A 21,498-nucleotide genomic window follows, 5' to 3' on the forward strand; every position below is an offset into this window, starting at 1 on the left:
CCCAGCTTTTCTATCCATCCTGATGCCAGTTTTCTTAAATATTCCGTTGTCACTCCCATCTCACATCACTCATTAAACCTACTTCCTTGCGGTACCACCAAGAGTAGTTACTTTTCTATAAAACACATTGAAAAGCGACATTAGATTAGTGAACGATATATAACCCCCATAGACCATTTTGCACATTCTGCACCACCACGGGCTATCCTTGACATATTGATGGCCATATGCTTCCAATACCTTGCACCAGGAATTCTTGAAAAGGGCTATGATAAGGCATAATACTATAACACTGGACTGAATATCGTTCCGCCGTTTCTTCAAGGTGTCTCGCTTAGCCCATATATCAGATACACCTACCCACTCCAACCTGAAGACTCGCCAGGCATAAAGATTAGGGGATAGCCACAATATTGATCAAAGCGACGGTTAGAAGCGCAGCCCTCATTGAACACCGGACTGGTAACTCCCTCAAGCGCGATGGATGCCTGCGATGTCTGATATTGTCTCCTCACCGTGGTCTCTGGAAGACCTGGCTAGGTATGCCCAAACGCTCTGCAAGTAGGCAGCTAGCTGTCAAAAGAACTGTTACAAACCCCAATTGTATGTGTTACTGATTTCTTGGTTCTGTTATGGATGGTAAAACACAGTTCATTACATTCTCAGCCTATTTTCTCTGTGTAAAATAATTACAGACAAGGGAACTCCTCATAGATTAAATTCAAAAAATCTTCTGTGTGTTATCTATCCTAGCAGGGACCCTCGTCCAAAACTGTCTCCGGATATGGGTGCAGTCATTATATCGTTGAAGGTGAGAACTGCGAGACATCGTCCTCGTTGGAGGAAACCTTCTATGACAAATATATAAACCTTATTAAATGCTTGTCCAGTGTGGTGACCAATCTCGAAATTCAATTTCCCTACTTCTATACAATATGCAGTGCTATATAATGCACCAGCCATGTGCTATCAATCAATGATGTTCTGACGGAAGTTTTGTAAGATGGAAAATAGATCTGAGCAGCATTTGGGTTGCTCTGAACAACAGTCAGACTTCTCCACAACCTATAAACGACAGTAGCATGAAGCTATGACCGGAGCATCAGCGGTAGCCACCGCGATATCATGTGCGGGCTGGATAAAAAGCAACTCAACGGTCTTACCAAGGCGTGTAACACACTCATGCAGCCCGTGCAATCCCCATACGTTGTTCAGCTTTGCTCTGTGTCGGGGAAAGTCCTTTGCAGACCCAAGATCCTCTATAAATAACACTTCAGCTTCCTCCACCCGGTTCTGTTCAAGAAGCAGACCGCCCAGGGCATGACGAACAGGCTGCATCCAAGGAGGATCGGAGGAAGACAATGCGTCCTCCAGTTGGATTGCTTTTTCGCAGAGAGGCAAAGCAACCTCGTAATTTCCTCTACGGTACTCCAGCTCGCCATGTAACATAGCCGACGAGACCTTCAAAACGCCCACCTGCTTGCATGGTATACTGTTAAAACGAGTCGAAGGGACAGCTGCGCGGGCGGCCTCAAAGTCTTGCTGGACGGCCTCCGCCTCTTCGATTCGTCCCAGCGCACTATAGGCAAGTCCTCGGGCGTACAGTATAGTCGCAGTAGTTGCGCACCTTAATTTGGGATCGACAGGAAGCTCAAGACGAAGGATCTCGTCCCACCGACCAAAGCGCACCAACACGTGGGCCTTGCTGCCCAAGAAGCTTTCGACAGCATCAGCGACCGGAGGACTCGTGATAGAAAGGAGTTTGTCATCTATAATTTGTTCCAACTTCTCCGCTGCCGACATCGCGTCTACAAAGCGGCCGCACATCATAGCCGCGTAGAGCTTCGCACAAATGTAGTGCACCCGATAACCCATGTACGAGATCGTGCCAGTTTCTTGAGCAAAGTACTTATCGTCTGCAACCATGGCCTCATGATTGGAGTCAATTGCGCGACGGTAGTCTCCGACCGCCGCATCGATGTGAGTTGGCATGTGCAGCATGTGCGATCCATCAGGCACCAGGTGTCGTAGTCGATCTGCCGCCGGCAGTGCGAGTTCCGGGTTTGGAGACATCTCCATAACGTGGATATGCAAGTGGCAGAGCGCCGGGTGGTCACGCCCGTCGGATGATAAGCCAGTCTCGATGACCTGCTGGGCTTCGACCGTATGAGAGCCGGTCGGTTTTCCGGTATCCAAATCCCACAGACCGCGCGGTGTCATGCACATCAGTGCATCAGCAAACAAGGCGGCGATATCCGGGTCGCTGCCAAATTCCTGATACACAGGCCGCATAGCATCTGCGTATGCACGATCGAGTGGACTCAGGTCGTCCGGGATGTTTTCCGTGGGTGGAAAGCGTGCAGCGATGGCCTTGACCAGTGCTTGTTTCACGGGGGTGATTTGCTCAACCAGCTGAGTGGCACGTGCGATAGCGTTCTTTGCCCTGTTGATGGAGTCTCGAAGGTCCTTTGGATCGAAATATGTCCACGCCTTGTTGTAGTTTGGGCCCGCGGAATAGGCGATCCCCCACAGGGCCATTGCACAGTCAGTATCATATTGGATGGCTCGTGCGAAACATTGCTCTGCTTCTCCGACGTTGAAAGAATACGCCCAGACTAGGCCACGGTCGCATCACAGTTGGGCGCGTTGTGACGACGTAGTGACCTGGCGACGGTGTCGACCGAGATTAAAGTATGCCTCATCGCCAGTTGGATGACAGTCTCTAAATACCCATTAGATGGAAAATCGTAGAGTAAGGATAGAGGAATACCACGTCATGTTGAAGGGAAATGGAATATTTTAGTAGTCGCTTCACTTAGCCAGTATACAACACTTCAATGTATGGACAATCGATGTAACTTACTTACTATTAGATTGTATTTATATTACAAACCCCGATCGCCGAACAGCACCAAGGCATCTATGGCTTGTCTTAGTAATCGGGTAGGAGGGATGCCAGCGGGCAATCCTCTAAGACGGTGGCAATGAGGTGAGGATTTTGTAGGTGGGATGTTCCGAGCTGTCAGTATTACACGGTGAAGCATGCCGGCGTATCCCACCGGCATTTTACACATTGACGGCATCAATTTTCTGACCGATCCTTACTTTGGTGCCGTGAAAGGAACGAAATATGATGAGACCCAGAAACTCAACGAGGAAGGCATTTCTCAGCTCGGCTTCACTTCCATTCCACCACCACATCTAGTCAACCTCATGGGCCCATCCGCCCGCCTTCATAATCTGCCTGGTGTTCTGAAGCCACGGAGACCACCTCCACAATCTAGATCCCGAGGGCCGCAACCTGCTCGATGGACGACGGATCTTTAAGACCATGGACGGGGCCAAAAATCGAATGCTAATGCACAGCCACAACATCTCTCTTTCGAATTTCCTCTCTCTGTTTGCAATGTAAGCAAAAGAAAGTAGAACTCAAAGCAAAGGAACAAAGAACTTTGCAAGACAAAAAGAAAACGTGGAAAGGAAAGAATAGAAAAGAAACAACTAATCAAGTTCCATCGACCCTACTGGGGACATCGACAGTTCGGAGGGGTGGCGGGTCTTCGTTCTTAACACTGCAGCCATGTTTAAGGCTTCCAGGATTATAAAGGAGAGTAGGCCCTTGATAGTACATTGACTAGTAAGCCCCATTAGCCAATGCACCGTATGTACGGTGTACTATTATGAAGTCAGCTATCATGGCCTCCAAGAAATAAACTTTCTTTACCTTCATGCCATGCGAAAGCCTGTAGAAATGGAAGGTATATCCGTCGGATAGAAGGCCAAAAACAACCGCACGCTCTCCGTCTCCAGCAGAATGTCGGGCCTTGACCACCATCGCTAATTATCAGTCAGCAGTGGATAGGATTTCAAGAGCTTGGACATTGTACAACTTACCCATGTAAGATAGTAATCCAGCTGGGCCGCAGCCGAATTCTGCGTGTCTCTTGGCTTCGACGATGAGAAGATTACTGGCATTCTTGGATGGGTGGTCGTAGAACAGCGTGTAATCTGCTTGGCCTTGGAGCTTCTTTCTTTGCCTGCCCATGTGAATGACGTCTCAAACTGCAGGTTTACTCCGGCTGTCCCAGGCTTTTCGTAAGCGCCCAGGATATATGTTGTCGTAAGTAGAAGCGTGTCGAGTCGTGTGCTCGCGAGGGGCGCGTTCCAAGGGGCGCGCTCATAGGTCTTCTCATATGCATTGAGGGTCCACCCTAGCTCTCAATATTAGAGTAGAGAAATATAAATTAGGACAATAGAGTAACTTACCAACGTATTCCATTTCACTTTTACCCTTATCCGTAGACACAGCAAAGCCTTCAAACGCGGCCTTATCCCACTTGAATGTACCGCTGGCATCGGGACTAATACCAAAGAGTCTTTGAACTTCCTGCATACTCAAATCCCCAACTGCTATCGTCGGGATCGGTAAATGCTTAGCTTTCAATTGGTTTATGGAGGCCAAAGCCTTATCCATCTCACGGTTGTCCGCCTCGGTCAGTGTATCCGGAGGCATCTTGACAAAGGGCAGCGCTATCTCTGCAGCCTTCAGCAAAACTTCCTGCATCTTGGTAGCCATGCTTGTGCGTGTTTTCGAAGAAAAATAAGATAGATCATGATAAAACCGAAACCTTGGTGGATGGGGGTGATTGCTGTGAGAACCGGACTTGAGGGAGTGAGACGCAAACTTCTCCGTACGTTGAGTTGACGACGAGAGGTTTGCTGGCATAATTCTTTATTGCCTGGTTAGGAAGAAACGATGAAAAAGATCTATGTACGGCCATATATTCGAACTTGCATACAAATTTGTATGGAGAAGGGAATTTCCGAGAGACTCGTATACATCTGACGGGTGGTGGTGCCTCAATAGCCCAATCAGTCAGAAAGGCAATATTTTCCACCGCCCACGCATGAGATGATATAGTATGCACATACTTACTACGCTTCATCTTGTTGACATCATTTCGTTTTCTGTTCCTCCTGCCCCTTGCCAGGACACTTATATAGCCGAGCAATACGCAAAAATGGATCAACCTCATGGAGTCTTCCCTACAGAGGCGATATTGGAAGCAATCCTCCTCCAGACCGAGATCCGTACGTTACTGACATCTGCAACACGGGTATGTCGCTCCTGGCACGGTATCATACAGGGCTCTGCCAGTCTCCAAGCCGCTTTTTTTCTGAAGCCAGCCGAAGAGCCAGCATTCTTTCTCAAGCCTTCCGAGAACGGAGTCCGGTGGAGCTATTGTAACCACAAAAGTATCCGCAATCTGTTTATCGAGACAGACATATGGCCTGACTTCTTCCGAAAGCGCCTCCACAATCCATCGGATAGAGCCTGGCAGATACAGGAGGAGTTTCCTCTCATTGATCCTGGCAAAGAGAAGGCATACCTCCGAGAGGAGGCTAGCTGGAGGCACATGCTTCTCCGTCAACCCACCTCCCATCTAGCCCTCATTGAAGAGCGTGCCTATGCACCCTGTCCGGTAGTGTCACAGATTCCATTTTACGTCAATAATGGTCAGTTCAAGGCTGTCGATGATTTTATCCGCTTAGGGCACCTGGGTGATGGAGTTGGCCACGGCGACTTGATACCAGGCCGAGACATGCTGTTGTTTTATGATAAGGATGGAAGGCTTACAGATAGAGAGCTCAAGTATGCCAAGCACAGGGCTGTGGCAATATCTTACTGGCTGACCCAGTGTGACGCCGTAATTTTCTGCTGTCTGTCCAACTTTTGTGAGCCGCGTCCTTTTGAGGGTCTTGGGTGCCTCACCTTTGTTGACAACTTTCTAGAAGATCTCGGCCGCGGGGCGCAAGTTCGGCGCCACCGTCGTGTGGCAGCTTGAAGGAAGGCAAGGACCGTTGTTTGACTCCGGACTATCCCGGGCGGTAGCGTGTATGGCCTTGTGTCTTATTAACACATCAGCATACTAGCTAACTAGTACACTTTTTAGCAGAAGCCTACGAATGGGGATTGCGATCTCTCGTTCCTCAAAACCAAGCTTCATCGGCAGGGTCTCCGTCTTATTGATCCAATATGAATTGAACACCGGTTGTGCGAATTCTCGCAACCCAGTAGTGCTTTCACCCGAGCCACCGGAAGCGTTTTCATCCGTGCTCGTTGGCATTCGATGGTTCAAATTGAAGTATAGCTGTAACAAGCTCCATTCCCCTGCTGCCAAGGCGGGCAACCCTGTGAGAGAGGCTATCGTCTGTACACGTTGGGCCTTGGGGAACATTTAGATTGTTTATTCGGGAAAGGAGAGGCATCAGGTTTACGAGGATGTGATTATGAGATCCGTGGGGGGGGCGGGGTGGTTGATGGAAAGCTGGGATGAGAAAGGAATGAGGAAGGAAGTGAAAGGACTTTGTGTTGTTGAAAGGCTTGGTGACATAATGCCGCTGGTCGGGAAGGAATGATAGAGATATTTGGCCGTTTATACAAGTTTGTATGGTGAATTGAATACGCGAGTGACTACTAGTAGGGCACGGTGCCTCGGGGTCACAGCCACTAGAAATATTCACCACCCACAACCGTGCACAGTGATTTTCAGAGAATCAGCCGAAGGAACCAGACTTCAAGAGATCTGTTCTTGTTATATCGCCCTCTTGATATATATTATGAACCTACAATGAACAAATACCCATTGCAATACCCCCAGACACTATATACTACAAGTATGTCCATGATTTACCCGACGTACTGCCGCCTGAGCGAGTCAAGTGGGCTCGATCCCCAGTTTTTTGGCCCGCGTCGAAGCTAAGACATTAGCTCCATCGTAGAGTTGAGGCTTCTTTCCATTCGTTCAAAGTGTTTGACAGACCTCTCGCCCCTTTTATTACGTGCTGTCACCATCTCTGTCCTCTTTCGACCCTTCCATATCTTGTGTGGATATACGTCAATTCTTGAGATCTTTTGATATGAATTCCTACGATCCACCGTACGGGTTTCCTCTTCGCAGAAATGGCACCTGCCTTTCCAGTGAAACAAGCTGTGGTCACACATGGGGGGGATTCTATGCCTGCTGCCCGGGCGATTCGGTTTGCCCAGGGGCTTCACAATCAATCTTGAACAATGTTTGCTGTCCGACCGAATCCGACTGTACTGCACCACTTCAAGCGACTCCGCACTGCGCAAATGATACCTGGATAATGTTCAACCACACTGGATTCTTCTGCTGTTTGCCAGAGCAAACAGGGTTCTGGACGGATAGTCCCCAAGATGCTGTTGGCTGCTCCAATGGGGCGCCCACCGAGCGCGGGGAAACAATCTTGAATACAGAGACTCAGAGTCAGTGGGGGCATTCGGCAATGCGATTTCAGTTTTGATTCTGATAGAAAATCTTCAATATCTAGGCTTCTCCTCAACCTCTTCCACTGCATCCGCTACCAGTAGCGCCTCTGCTACCAGTAGCTCCTCTACCGAATCCACATCCACAAGTTCTCTACCTGCCGCAACAACGACCTCAGCCTCCGACTCATCGAACAGCTCTTCCTCGAGTAACCATGCTGGGGCTATTGCAGGAGGCGTCGTTGGTGGCGTTGCCGGAGTCGCATTGATCGTTGCCCTTCTTTGGTACTTCTTCCTGCGTGGCCGAAAACAATCTCAGCAGCCGCCAGCTGAGGAAATGGCCGTTCCCATGGCCGGCACTCAGAATCCACCCAAGCCCCCGGCCGAACTGGAAGCCCAGAAAATACAACATGAGCTAGAAAGCCGGATGGACCAACCAGTTCATGAGTTGCCAGCCAGCCACTACTAAGCTACCCCTTTTTCTTCCATTTATTGCATGACGGCCTCTGCAGGTGCTGGTTACGATCGTCGATTGGGCCGCAGCAATTAACTTAAGATACTATGGAGAAACCTCAATTCTTCGATACAGTAACCTCATTTAACATGTCTCAGAATCAAACCACAAAGAAGAGGTGGTGGGCGGATAGAACGACTTCCTTCTCAGCGCCCGAACACTTCAGTCAGCTTACCGCAGCAAGGAAACATATTGCTGGTTCGAGCTTTTCCACAAATTCTTCAGCGATGATCCTTCGCCAAAGCGATGGAGGATTTAGGGTGGGGGCCAGGGTCCATCATTGGCGCCTCAAGCATTTTTCTCCACCGCGGGACCCAGCCATCACGACAATCCCAATCTCCCGACGATACAACCCTACCTTCCACCTGGTCATGGCAACGCGACTGCCTTCCAATCAACCGTCAACTTAGTTCCTGCTCAAGCCACTAGTGCTCCTGGCGGAAACGTCGGCATTTTGACAGTCTCATCCTATCTCTAGAAATTCTAGACGAGGTCTTCCCCGCCCGTCGGCTCTCCAACCTCCAATCACACTAGTTGCAGGCGCGGATAAATCAGTCAGAGGTCGCGTGCGCGCTATACTTTATTGGGATATTCAAGCAGACACGGACTTTAGTTAGTTACCAGTTGATGCAAGTCGGTCGTACTATGGACAGCGATCTCGTGGTAAGGCTCTATCATGCCTTGCAGGTCCAAAAGTAACCCCATGGAAAACATGCTCGACGCGATTTTCAAGAGATACCACCTTCTGCAGCCTTCCTGAGTCATGATTATTTTATGGCAGTGTTGCAAGCATATTCGAATGTGATCATCTGGTTTTATATACTCGCCATATACTAGTTTCTTTGGGTGGAATCTTCAACCAGTGAGATACAGCTGCTCGGGGTATTTGGGTATCTTTCTTACTACTTCTTAATTATTCAACACAGCTGTATACTGCTGCTTTTTCATGCTCTAATCGTCGGAGAGACTTTGCATTGCTAGTGGCTGTAAAATCTCGTCACATACCCAGAGCCAATATACATCTAGAGCGTATTGCCTCACCCGAGAGTCCAAGTCACGTAGCTATAAAATACCATATGTCGATCGTGTATCGGCACGGACGGAGCTGATCGGGCCAACGACATGCTATGAGGTGCATTTTAGCTTACATCCTGGTTTATGGAGTAGAGAAAAGAAAATGAGATGGCGGAAAGGTGCATTCGGATTAGCAAATAAAGAGGGGGAAGGGTGACATACTACTCGATTTCCAATTCGATATGCAATATAGACATACCAGTCGTGACCGACAACCGTCCAATACCCAATAGTCGGCAACAACCAATCAGCCTGATCTAACGGCCCTTTGGCTAACTCGCCTAATCGCCGCATTTTCTCTAAATTCCCACTGAGCCAGATGGCAAGCTGGGCAAGCGCTTCCTTTTTCCCGCCGTCGTCAGGCTTCACTTCTACACCAGAGAACAGTATAGTCCGCTTGTTAAAAGCATCCGTGGTCTGGCTAATCGCGTAACCGTGACCGCCTAGACTGACTCTCTCATAGAGACTGGGGACTTCCGGGTCCCGACAGGAGAACGACAAAGCATAGTCTGCCTTTTTGTTGATCCGCGTAAGATTGTTCCTTACGATAGGTAGAAGGGCTCCATCGATTTATTGGGATTGTCTGTAATCGGGTAAGCAGTTACCTCCAATGGAGAAATGGTATACATACACACTCGTCAGTTGTAGTTTAGAGGACCCTTCTGTGGGCTTGCGAAGAATCGGCTGCACGACGTCTAAGCACCAAGCATTCTCATCTTTGCCGTATCTATCACAATGTCTTGCTTCTAATCGTATTTCTTCGAACTCATTCCACAATACGTCAAGGGCCGCATCTGACATATGTCCAGAGTCAAAATATGCGGACTCCGGTATTTCTTCAGCATCGTCAGGATCGGATTCACGGATCCGGGACTACGATTCAATCAGTCGATCAAGCTATACATAAGGAATCTGGTGACAGCACCTCTAGGCCTTTAGGAATTATGCCCTGTCCAAACCGATCTGCGAGGCGTTTTCGTGGAGATGATACAGTGCCCGGTATAGGGCCAGTTGCTTGGGGTTCACATATAATAGCAGGCTTTGCAAGTCGGAGTTGGTTAAAGACATCTCGGGTTGGGCTACCCTGGCGCGACGCAATGAACATACTTGAACGTGGTTCAGTACATTCAGAAAGCGATATCAGCGATGGAGATAACGACACCCTCCGCTTAGAGTTGTCATTATCGGTACGCCGTCGTTTGGTGGGATAGGATCGGCGCGGGGCGGACGTGGATATTGTTGTCTCCCTTGTGTCTGCTTGAGCGGCCATATCGACCAATGATGTATTGTCTGAGGACAGAATAGGCCCGGTAGCAGGCAGTTGCTCAAGCCAGCGCTCAACATCCATTTCCAGGTCGATATATACATCAACGTCTCAAAATGAAAAAGGGGTATTACAGTCATAGGCTCGATGTTGGGCAGCCATAGAAGCCGAATGTTTGCTATGTTTGCATTGCCAGGGAAGGGGCATTGTTTTACCCATGGCCAACAGCTCACCATATTTCCGACACAGATGGCAAGCTTTTACAGTCCTTGTTGGATCCGTAGGGTACATAACAGTGTTACTATGTATTCTCTTCGTTGTAATTAGTCATGGTGGTTAGGGCACATCGGATCGTACGGAACACCAGGCGGGATATACGGGCCGTGTTTAGCACCCGCTCTTGGCATACAGCCAGAACCACTACCTTGGCACGGAGAACTACTCCCGATCGTCCGGTGTCATACCGGTATAAAGTGTAAAACATGGTATAGGTCTAGATTGTATTTATCTCGGTACGAATAGCAGTACTTCATGCTATCGCTAGAGCTGAAAGTCACCTCGTAGTTTCCACCCATCTTGAGCACGGCCCATCCAGTGGTTGATCTGTAGTGCTCAAAACCCGACTACGTGGATTCTATTCTAGAAGTTGAGTGTACGCTCAGATACTAAAGAAATTTATAAATCCAGATTCACAGTCTAGCTTGCCCAGACACTTCACAACAACTGAAAACAAAAGATATATGGCATAGCTGTTGTTGACGTCATGAAACCTGATACTAATGCTGTCACCGACGTTTTCGGCCAGTCTATTTTTTAACTTTATGCCAACCAGCCCACAGACGTTTGTGACAGCACACTGCGAACCTATGAAAACACAATGATCTGGACAATCAAAGCCATCTTATTGCCGGGAACTTTAACCGCAAACTTGTTGTTGCTCACTGGTTAAACTTGGAGAAGTGGACTGAGATAGGTTACATTGAAAGATAACCTTAAAAGAATGCATTACTCGCACATGTTGTGGAGTCACTCAAGTACTACCACCAAATAAACTATGTCTTACAACTACTCACAGGGCAGTCGAATTATAGTCGATGCCAGAGGCATAAGGGTGTTACCCAAACCGTCTACCATCTATCATGAACGTCATAATGTCGACGAGTACAAAACGATCAACTCGGACCGAACGAGGGTCTAGAATCTACTAGATTACAGATAAATAGAGCCCCATTATCCCTTGGAATTGCACCATTCTCCAGATCCATCGCGTCAACTGAAACAACAACAAATCAGATCCCTTTACCACTCGAGTCACATCAAATCGACCCCCCAAAATGAAGTTCTCCACCATCCTTGCCGCAACTACCGCTCTCCTGACCGGTGCCAATGCCGCATTACCGCGTCTTGTAGAGGTCCATAGCCACGAGATTTGCTGGAGGGTCTGCTTTCCGGAGAAGCCACATTGTCCCGATGGATGGGTAAGCACAGCGGCATCTTATCCATTTCAGGAAACAGCGCTAACTCTGGGCTACAGCATGACAAGAAATTCGGCGTGAGTAGTATCCTTAACCAATGCTTATCTCTAGTACGTTTTTTAACATGACATACAAGGAGTGTCATACTTGCTGCAAGGGCGACGATGATGAAGATGACGCGGTGGCCAGCAAGCTTAATATGTTTTGGCAGGCATAAACTAGTGTGCTGTTTCGGTCTCACTGGCCTAGTGAAGCTTAGGAGGTGAGCTTAGAGGTGGCCTTGTTGTTTAGTTAATACTGGAAGAAACCATAGGTGGAAGTAATTGTTAAAAAATAATGAAATATGTACGCTCTTGAAAAGTTCTTGTAGATTGATCGCATGGGTTTCAATAATCATAGAGCTAGTGCTCTTGTGAATTTCCAGGTCTATATGGAATGAGCCCACGAAACGTGTAATCGGTCCTCAATATGTGCGTGGCCAACTGCGATAATTCAAACCGGAAAACTAATTAACTCAGGCCGACCAAGCTGTCGGCCGCGGGCTTCGCCATTCTCAGTGTCACCAGCTTGCTGCTCTTCTTCATTGGGCGGAAAGATCACCTCAGGTGGCGAGATATCCATCTCGGTAACCCAAGCCACTGGAATCGAACTCAGAAACGCGAACCCCGCCAGCAACCACCAGGGAAGAATCATGTAGCCCCGTTTCACACCAAACGAGAATACAGGCCCCAGGACTCCCGGTCCAAGACCTTGTCCAAAGGCGTTAATGCTGGTGCCTATTCCATTCACGGTTGCTAACATGCCAATGGCTCCCGCTACCTCGCTGATCAGAATCGTGCAGCAGGGAAAAACAAAGGCGGACCCGGCCATCTTGACAATCAGCAGTGCACACACTGCGCCACTGGCCAGGGGCTGCGGGAGAAGAGGTACAAATGGAACCACCAGGTAAAGCATGGGAAAAACCGTGGAAGCCAGCCTCAGACATTGAAGGATCCCGTACTTCCTGGCCACCCATGGGAATATCACGAGCTGGACTATCATGCTGGATATGCCGACGATTGAATAGAAAAGACCCATCTCACTGGTATCTACACAAGATGAAAGCATCATTCGTCAGAATGGTAAGGCATACCTAGTTTCAAAGGTGCTTAGCTTACCTACCTCGAGTCCACTGCTGAATTTAAATGGAAGGTGCACGTCTGGGTTTCCCTTTAGATGTTGTACAGGATAGTGCAGTAGTACCGGGAACAATGAGTCGAAAGCCACGGTGTGCATGCTCATCGCACCGGATATCAGCAATAGGAGAATAGGCTGCGGAGACACAATGCTCAACCAACGGCGCTTGAGGTCAGCTGCTCTGCGCTCTAAGGCCTCTTCTATGCGCTGCAACTCCTCATCCACTTCTTCTATTGTGTCACCAAGTAGAGCTGTTGTCTCATCAACGCCAACTGGTTGGACAGGGGCCTGTCTGTTACGCAGCGCCCACACTTTCCTCAGGACCTTCGTAATCAGCAATTCAGAATCAGAAGAATCCTTCAGTCCCGGTTTCGTTTCCTATAGAATCTGTTAGAGCAATCGGAGCTTCTCAGAGGAAAGGTAAATCACACATGAAGGGAAGCAGATGCCATAGTAATAGCGACGGCTACAATGCAGCTAGAAGCTATACTAGACAAGGCAAAGGGAAACATCTTCAAGAGTGCAACATTGCCGAAGATGCCAGAATAATGCTCCGCGGGATGAGCCAACAATCCTCCTAGGGCGGGACCAAACCCTGACCCGATTGTCTCCACGGTAGGTAGGATGCTGAATGCGTACGGTTGGAGTAGCTTCTCAGGGACCATCTCTGCGATCATGGTGCGCATAATACCGATGCTACCACTCACAAGACCGAGCAAAGCCCGGAACAGTACCAGTAAGGCGAGTTGTTGTGAGAAGCCAAACAGTAGGATGAAAACCAGCATGAGATTCAGTTCAAGAAGGATAACACGTTTCCGACCGATGGAATCAGAGGCCATACCCCATACCATGCCCATTACGCCCGCACAGGTAGCGGTCACCGTAGTGCTGAAGCCAACCCACTTGGGCACATCGTCCTTTGGTACGCCGGCATGTTCGAGCATGTCGGGCTGCGCGAGAAGTTATCAATTTAAGCTCTATAAAGTGTGGGGAAGTTGATAAGAGACATATAAGCAGGGCTGCTATACCATATACGGGACGATGGAGGAAAGTACGACTGTTGATAACACGTCAGTTGAGCTCGCCGCATTTTTAGTCACGTATCCAGAGAAAGATTAAATGTGGCATTTCATACCCGCCTCAGCAAAGTGGCATATCGCTAGTGAAACTGATTAGTTATTGAACATGGTCGCTATCTTTCTCAACACTCACCCAACAGAGCGAGCTGCCGAAAAGGCAGCACTGGCAGCCTCGAGAGCATTGGCTCTACTGTCGAGCGAATCCACATATTGACAGCATTCACAGGATATGTGCAACGTTAAAGTGAACCAGTCTATGTCACAAACTCGAATAGAGAAATTTGTCCGCCTTATAGTCGAACACGAACTTGTTCTTTTGCACACTGTTACGCGACCAGAGCCTTTTATGAGTCGTCTACAGCTGGGCTGAGCTGAAATCTCTATGATCTAGACCTAAAAGGGAAAAAAAGAAAAAAGAAAAAATAGGCAAACAAGGGAGACAGATCTCCAGCTGAGATTTCAGTGTACTAAATCTCTTAAAACATGCAAGGGGTGTTCGTGCCCATTGCCGATCTGTGCTTTGTGGCGCGCTGGGATCCACTTTGGATCAGTCTTAAGTCTTGGATGTGATGGGTAACACTGCCATTGACGCCATTCCTTTTAGCTGATAATATGTGCCGATTGAATCTCAAGCCACTGTGGCCTATCATGCATTGTTCGTGGGACGCTGAGACTCTGCATAAGTGCCCGAAACAGACATGCCGTATAGACATACCAGTCTGCCAGAAAGTGGAGCCAACTATCGAAAATTAGAGTTTCGATTCAGCTGGCCAGGTACGTACATATCATTACCTTGTAGCTCAGTATCCAGTATAAGACGAATGGCTTTGTCGTCCTCCTTCTCGAGCATAGCTAGATAAGCTAATCCTCGTACGTGCAGCAATTCACTTCCCGATTGTGAATAACTGAAATGGGTTTTCCACCAACCTCGGACATATCCACAACCTCGACCAACCCGCCAGATAAGCACGGATCCACTGTATTGTATGGTCATCAGTTTGAACAACGTCGCTTAGTTTGTGGCATCGGGTAGAGTATGGCTTTTGCGCAGCGTCCTTAGCAGCCAAACCTTTCGCATCTGTCACAGAAAGTGATCGTCCGGCGTGGTATATCCATTACCCAACGAGAAACAACTGGCTACGGATAATCTCGCCTGATTGTATGCTGCAGAGTGTCCTGGTAAACATTACTCCTTTCATGAAGGACATGTTGCAATCAGTGGCGAATCTGTTCAATGTATTAACCGTCGGCATGCTTACTTTTAATCAAGGCCACAATATGATGTGCCCATTGGAAGATCACACTACCCTGTGCAGTGTTGCATATTGTGCGCCTGCTCAGTCCAGCTCGTCGCCAAATATCGTATTATTTTTTGTATTACTGAGCTGACAAGATAATAGAATCTTTCTCCTCGCCAATCCTATTCATGTCCGCTACCCCTGAAAAGAATAACACATTTTACGACATTCGTCTCTTACCAGAGGGTGTTCAACCTCGTCCTGCCGGAGCCGATTCAATGACGAGCGAAGCATTGCGAGTGCCGACCTTTGAATAAGAACACCAGCTTGATACCCTGCTGCTCTTCCGTTGGTGTTTATTGTATGAAGCGTCACGGACAAGCATTGAGTCCCCATGATACCTCATACCAAATTGAAGTGACTTGGTGAAAGGGGGTCACTTTACAAATAATCAAGTGATCTCGAGAAGGACTTGTTCCATACCTTCATGTGGGTACGATCAGGGAAAGCTGACTGGTACTCCATCCAGCGTAGCATAGGACACTAATACAGTAGCGTGTACCGCGCAAGGTGGTGAAAGTCTTCTACCGCCGATATACCTGATTCAAGAACTGAATGACGCCAACTATCTTCGATAGTACATGGTTGCTGAATTGGCCCACGGTTTCGTTCAATCATCTAGAGTATGATTTGAATCTCGACAGGAGAGACATATAGCGTATGCCCAAAATTATATCTGATGTTATTATATCATTGTATCTCCCACGGGCGGTTTGCTGAAACTCCGCGGGTCGATCTCCCCGCGGACCTAGGCTTCTCAATCCCCCGATACCCATGGGGAAGCCCCCGCATAATTAGATATGTATAAGATGCTATTGATCGGTATTATCTTGCAAATCAACAAATATTATGTTATATTGATCACACTTCCAACCCAATATTTGGACAGAAGTGGCAAACACGCTAAAGCAATATGTCAGGGTAAGTTTTTCCCACCATGCTTGCTTCTGTGACAGCCAACTCAAGTGGAAGAACTCACGATCTATGGAAGACCTGAGGAACAGTTCATTGAGCTCACCAAGGCCACCGGCCATGTGCCAGAATCAACGGTTGAGAAAGTGTACAACCAGCTGAAGCCGGTCGCTCCGTCCTTTCTGATAGGCAAGTGGGACGGCGGGGATATCGATACAGGACATATTGGACATAAGCTTCTGAAGGAAATGAAGTGGGCTGGAAAAGAGTTCCGATCAGTAGATGACGGTGATCCGATCATGATTTATGATGCAGAAGGCAATCGGGTGTGGAAGAAAGACTGGGGACATTGCTCGGTACGCATGTTTTTAACTGGGATCGCTCAAAACCATGCTGACATCACGTTATCTCTGGATAGCTAAGGGAGATGGTCTATCGAGGAGTAACATCGACCACCATGATCTATGACGAAAAGCCAATCTTTGACCACTTTCGTTATGTGTCCGACGATATGGTTGCGGGTGCCATGGATACACCCAAGCTGTTTGGCACCCAGGGCACTTACTATTTCTATTTGACTCGCCGCACTCGATCCTCGCTTTGACGTATCCATGTGTAACATACACCTGATTTCAATGGATTGGCTTCTACTTTGTTGTAGAGTAGCTTAACACAGGGTTGTAGCTCGGCTTTCAGCTAACAATAGGAGAGGTGCAATTGCTTTTCTCCTGCTTGGAATTAGACTTTTTTGCAGGGTGATGATCGTCAATAAGATGGTCTTCCATTTTTCCGTGTGGGTGAAGAGTTCGACACGGACGACAGTTGATTAGCAAAAAATATACGAAGAACTTCATTCAGGTTTTGATTGCTATCTTTTAGAGATAAAGTACAATGGTCCTTCTAAAAACGTATGATGTGAAAGTATTGACTTTACTTTTCTTTTGGTGGCACTCAATCTAACGAAAAGAAACTTGGTGATAAGTCTATAAAATTCTGGTTTTGGATTGGAACGCCGTGGTTCCTCGGAAATGCAGTAGCGGGCCGTGCAACTACATGCTTTGTTTACTCAATAAAAGTGCATGGAATGGTGGTGCATTGGTCTCTCGGGAAAATAACAAAGTTATTGGGGCACAAATGGAGATCTTTTTGTATTGGTGGGTCCACAGCGGTGATAAAAAAAAATCGCAAAAATATTAGGTCGTGCCCGGGATCGAACCGGGATTACAGGAATCAGAATCCTGGGTGCTAACCATTACACTACACAACCACTTGTTGTTGCAAGTCGGTCTAAATTTAAAAACAGAAACTTAATTTTAATAAAATACATGGGTCACCGCACCGTCGGGGTAGAGCAAGCAGAGTACATACACATACTCAAAGCTAATTCCCAGCCTGGAATAGCAGAGCAATTATTGATGTGAAGTATTGTATTAAATTAGCGGCAGAGTAATTTTATTTGTCTGTAGTCGCTCTTTCAGGTAGAGGTTTTCTCTTTGCCGTTTCTTTACGGATATATATATCATGTGCGAGTGAGTGGAGTGATTGCTTGATATCGCTCGACTAGACTATTAGACCATTATCATGGATAGGTAGACGAGGGCATCTCAAAGCTCAGTAAAGGGCTTTTAAGGTAAGAGGATTTTCTCTCTCTTTTCATAAAAAAGAACAAGAAAAGTAATGTGCAGTGAGCCGGAGGCGCTGCAAAATGGATAATGGCTGGATCGTCTCCCATCATCCAGGATGGTCCACCATTCCTAACTAAACGATACTGCCGTAGGGATTCTCGCTATACATGTAGATAGCCACTTGTTGTAGTCTACAACTACTGATGAGAATCCTGGATATCGCCCCAGCATCTTATGTGGAAAACAAATGTCTGAGGATATTACCTGATTCAAGAAGAAATTAATTCGAAGCCCGGGCTTGACGCCAGAAGAATGAAGTCCAACGCAGTAGCAGCAAAGTAAAACCCAATAAGACAGAATATGGATATAAAAGGTAGAACAAAGACCCAAAATATGGTCAATCACCGAATCAGAGGTCTGAAGAGGAGGAAGTGAGAACGGGAGAACCTTCATCCTCAAGACTACCCCTATGGTGAGTCAGTCGAACATGATCTTTCATGTTGTCCTTCCAGTTGAATGCCCTTCTGTAGCTCTTCTTCTTGACACTCATCTTGATCAGGAAGACATGCTTGGGCCGAATATGTCTCATCAACTTTGCCTCGCTACATAAAAGAACATGGATATAAATATGGAGGGAAAGAGGAGGAGCCACGAGCGCAGACAGCATGGTTTACCTACATGGGATAGCTAATATGGTGGGCGGATTTACATAGTGATTTAACTTCATTTCATTCATTGTATCTTTTCCTTATGTATTGGGCTTGCGACTTATTATATCGTTTCGGAGTTAGACATGTCTCACCAGTTATGTGGCAGGAGAGCAAACAACCAAAAATTCGGTTCCAACAGTTTGATAAAGATAATATTGACTACTCACTTTGTTGGTTGCCTGGGTCGTTGCAACAACTTGTCAATCAATGAGCATCCATTGCGTCAGTATATAAAAGATAGAACACTCACGGCACCCAGACGGCACAAGACCAGAACGAGTTGGATATCAACCAATGGCTGGGTTTCCTCTGTCAACGTGTACCATAAATCGGAAATAATATCCCTACAGTGATAGCTCAGCTTGAACCATAGAAAAGAATGGGCTGTGATGCAGCGGGGAACAACCACTAATTTCTCTACATAACAGATGGTTGTTGCTATCACCCCTAAGCCTTGCATTTAGTGCGACAGGGATGCTATTCCCTCTCAACCATGAGATCTCACTTTAGTTATCATGAACAACCCCAGTAACATTCCCCGCGCTCTGCCAGAAATCAGGGCTCGCACCGTCCCCGTGACATGGAATTCTGTAATTGTGTCTTCTTCTTTCTGGCTCGACTACCGCCGGCTCACCCCATATATCCCCTCGCCACATGGCTCGGTGTATCCTCGGTCTATATCCGACGGGATGTCTCGCAGCTAGCGCATGCTTGGAAAGTTTAGGTCCCTCTTTTGTAAGGATTCAGCAGCTAGGTACTGGGCCCAGACTCGAATATTGAAGCTAAAATCTCCTTCCACAACTCTAATCAACTCCAAGAAGGAAAGTGAAAACGAGGCGATCGGATGCCGAAAGTGAAAGAACCCAGAACAAGGGCAATGATTGTCGGAAAGCTTTCGCGTACGTGAACGATGCACTTAAAGTCCAGGATCTGCTGCTGTAGCCCGGTGAAAACTTCTGGAGCTGAAGTCCGGCTCGCTCAGTTACTCCATCGAATCAACTATAGTTTTCCATTAGAAATTACTCCGGAGTAGAGAACGACGGGTACCTGCTTGTAACTTGTAGATAGGGATCATTTTTTGGCCCCTGAGGGATGCTCTCCCTAGTTGAGCTTGCTGATCCTTCCACTCCACCAGATGTCGTCATGCCGTGCTGTGAAAAGAACGTTGGTGGGACGAAAAGGGCCACTGTGGCTTCTGCCCCGCTTCCTACTGCGGTAGTGATATGAGGCTATCGAACATGATATTGTTTAAATATTATAACCCTGCCAAGAAGTGTCTCGTTGTCTATTCCTAAATCATGTCAAGAAGCATAAGCAGTTGGGGCTAGCAGAATTTTTGTCAATTAATGATCCGCAAACCCACTCACGATCGTTTCAAGTTTTACCACAGCACTAGCAAGACCTACTTCTTGTTTTTGTTGTACCAACCAGCCAAGACAGAACCAAAGCCTTCAAACAGATCCAAGCAGAAGTTACAAAGGCCGTAGACTCAACTTTCGAGAATTAATGCCGAATTTCCGACTGTCGACTGTAGCCAGGCCGTCTCACGTGACATATACTATATCCCGTAAAGATCAGCAACTCCCTCAACTTTCAAGATTCAAGAACCTCAACCTCAGGGTGAGACAGGGAGCAATAATTAAAATCAAAGCTCCTCTTTTTATTTACCGGCTATTAGCTCCACTGACTTGAGCCGTCTCACGTACCCACTTCATCACTCATCACACCGCTCAGCTAGCCACTGTTTACTCTGGCGCAAAACTTCTAGCCCTAATGCAAAGAGACGAGAGGAATGTGCGTTCATGCATCGTTTCTGTGTACTGAGATGTACGGAAGGACTCTATCTCCTCTTCCACGGTCCGTACCTTACAGGATAACATCCACGTGCTGCTGGGTGCCCCGTGTTCCTTGCGGAGCATGCGCCTATTTTACCCCTTCTGCTTCTCCCGATCGGCTTTGGTTTTAGTGGGTAGATTAATCTATGATAATTCTTGTACCGAAGCTAAGAGATCAAGAGTTCGGCATTGCCGAAAATACAATTGCCAAAGTACGCGTTGTGAGAGTGCGAAACGTAAAAATCGAATGAGTTGGAGTGTAGCCGAGATTAGTGAGGATATCCTCCACCAAGAGACCAAAGATCGAAAAGCAAAAGGCTAGGAATTGGGACGACCCAAGAGAAGAAGCATTAGCGAACAAAAAAAAAAGGTCGCAAATTGCGATGCTACAAAGATTCATCAAACTGACTAAGTTGAAAACCTTAAGCAGGGTTCATACTGGCCCAGGCGGCAGATTGCACCAGCTCGGCTAGGATGTACAGTGTACTCCTGCCCTCCTAGGCAGGTGTAAAGCATTATCCACTGTATGATTCGTGCCGGAGGACATCGTGCAAGCGTGCTAGATCGGTTTAGTTCACGTGGAAATCGGTCTGATGTTGCGACCCAGACCGCAAATTAGCGTTTTTAGTCGGGTCCACCGTCGGTCACCGGTATCGCCGATTGATCCCGTCGCAAATCCTGCCCAACATGGTTCAGAAACACCAGATGGTGCCAGCCATATTCGCCTTTATGGCCAAATTGGTTATCTGATGATCTTATTACCAGCCTGCGAGAATCCCCCTCATCCTACGTCTCCACTGCAGAAACTCGTTTTTGAGCTTTGTTTAGGTGATAGAACGTGATAAATGGACAAGAGGGTTTTAGCGTGGGATGTGGGCCATGAATTCCAAATCACCGATCGTTAGTTCGGATGGGTCGCCATTCAATTCCAAGAAATCTTCCCAATAGTGGGTCGCTGTGACTTCCAGTCTAGGCTAGGGCGCCTCCAATGAGATGGCCCTATAGAGTCACTATGGATGCACGTCCTGGAACCGATCTGCAAGTGATATCTCCCATCTAAGATTCTGCAAAACCCATTAAGTTGCCCACGAGCCCAACTGTTGCCTTGCAGGCGCATTGACTTACTCGTTTCTTCATGGCTTCGATATCCTCACGAACCTGTCAACCTTGACTGGCGATCGCTGACAAGCGCTACCCAACTACACCACGCTCCTTTAGCCATTCTTTCAGCGAAACACCGTCACC

At 47.5% G+C, this 21,498-nt stretch overlaps 7 protein-coding genes across 7 annotated transcripts; 4 read left to right on the plus strand and 3 right to left on the minus strand.

Annotated features, from left to right (window-relative positions):
* Positions 1-1,065: 1,065 nt before the first annotated feature.
* Positions 1,066-2,538, minus strand: ANOM_006770 (tetratricopeptide repeat protein; the record flags this gene model as incomplete). The annotated part of the gene is made up of 1 exon (XM_015552026.1): positions 1,066-2,538. One exon carries the CDS (start codon positions 2,536-2,538, stop codon positions 1,066-1,068), a length of 1,473 nt encoding a protein of 490 aa, XP_015405885.1.
* A 2,483-nt stretch (positions 2,539-5,021) lies between these two features.
* On the plus strand, positions 5,022-5,846 carry ANOM_006771 (uncharacterized protein; the record flags this gene model as incomplete). Its single annotated transcript, XM_015552027.1, has 1 exon — positions 5,022-5,846. The coding sequence occupies one exon, from the start codon at positions 5,022-5,024 to the stop codon at positions 5,844-5,846; it is 825 nt and encodes a 274-aa protein (XP_015405884.1).
* A 1,306-nt stretch (positions 5,847-7,152) lies between these two features.
* ANOM_006772 (uncharacterized protein) lies at positions 7,153-7,760 on the plus strand (the record flags this gene model as incomplete). Its single annotated transcript, XM_015552028.1, has 2 exons — positions 7,153-7,291; positions 7,357-7,760. 2 exons carry the CDS (start codon positions 7,153-7,155, stop codon positions 7,758-7,760), a joined length of 543 nt encoding a protein of 180 aa, XP_015405883.1.
* ANOM_006773 (uncharacterized protein) lies at positions 7,346-10,227 on the minus strand (the record flags this gene model as incomplete). The annotated part of the gene is made up of 4 exons (XM_015552029.1): positions 7,346-7,586; positions 9,079-9,420; positions 9,511-9,752; positions 9,805-10,227. The coding sequence occupies 4 exons, from the start codon at positions 10,225-10,227 to the stop codon at positions 7,346-7,348; spliced, it is 1,248 nt and encodes a 415-aa protein (XP_015405882.1).
* Positions 10,228-11,477: 1,250 nt separating this feature from the next.
* Positions 11,478-11,835, plus strand: ANOM_006774 (uncharacterized protein; the record flags this gene model as incomplete). The annotated part of the gene is made up of 3 exons (XM_015552030.1): positions 11,478-11,621; positions 11,678-11,695; positions 11,755-11,835. 3 exons carry the CDS (start codon positions 11,478-11,480, stop codon positions 11,833-11,835), a joined length of 243 nt encoding a protein of 80 aa, XP_015405889.1.
* Positions 11,836-12,110: 275 nt separating this feature from the next.
* ANOM_006775 (MFS transporter) lies at positions 12,111-13,738 on the minus strand (the record flags this gene model as incomplete). Its single annotated transcript, XM_015552031.1, has 3 exons — positions 12,111-12,706; positions 12,776-13,172; positions 13,226-13,738. 3 exons carry the CDS (start codon positions 13,736-13,738, stop codon positions 12,111-12,113), a joined length of 1,506 nt encoding a protein of 501 aa, XP_015405888.1.
* A 2,242-nt stretch (positions 13,739-15,980) lies between these two features.
* ANOM_006776 (DUF4334 domain-containing protein) lies at positions 15,981-16,687 on the plus strand (the record flags this gene model as incomplete). The annotated part of the gene is made up of 3 exons (XM_015552032.1): positions 15,981-16,092; positions 16,144-16,439; positions 16,502-16,687. The coding sequence occupies 3 exons, from the start codon at positions 15,981-15,983 to the stop codon at positions 16,685-16,687; spliced, it is 594 nt and encodes a 197-aa protein (XP_015405887.1).
* Between the last annotated feature and the right edge of the window lie 4,811 nt (positions 16,688-21,498).

The sequence above is a fragment of the Aspergillus nomiae genome (genome assembly GCF_001204775.2).
Source record: "Aspergillus nomiae NRRL 13137 chromosome Unknown contig00179, whole genome shotgun sequence".
Classification (NCBI taxonomy): Eukaryota; Fungi; Ascomycota; class Eurotiomycetes; order Eurotiales; family Aspergillaceae; genus Aspergillus; species Aspergillus nomiae.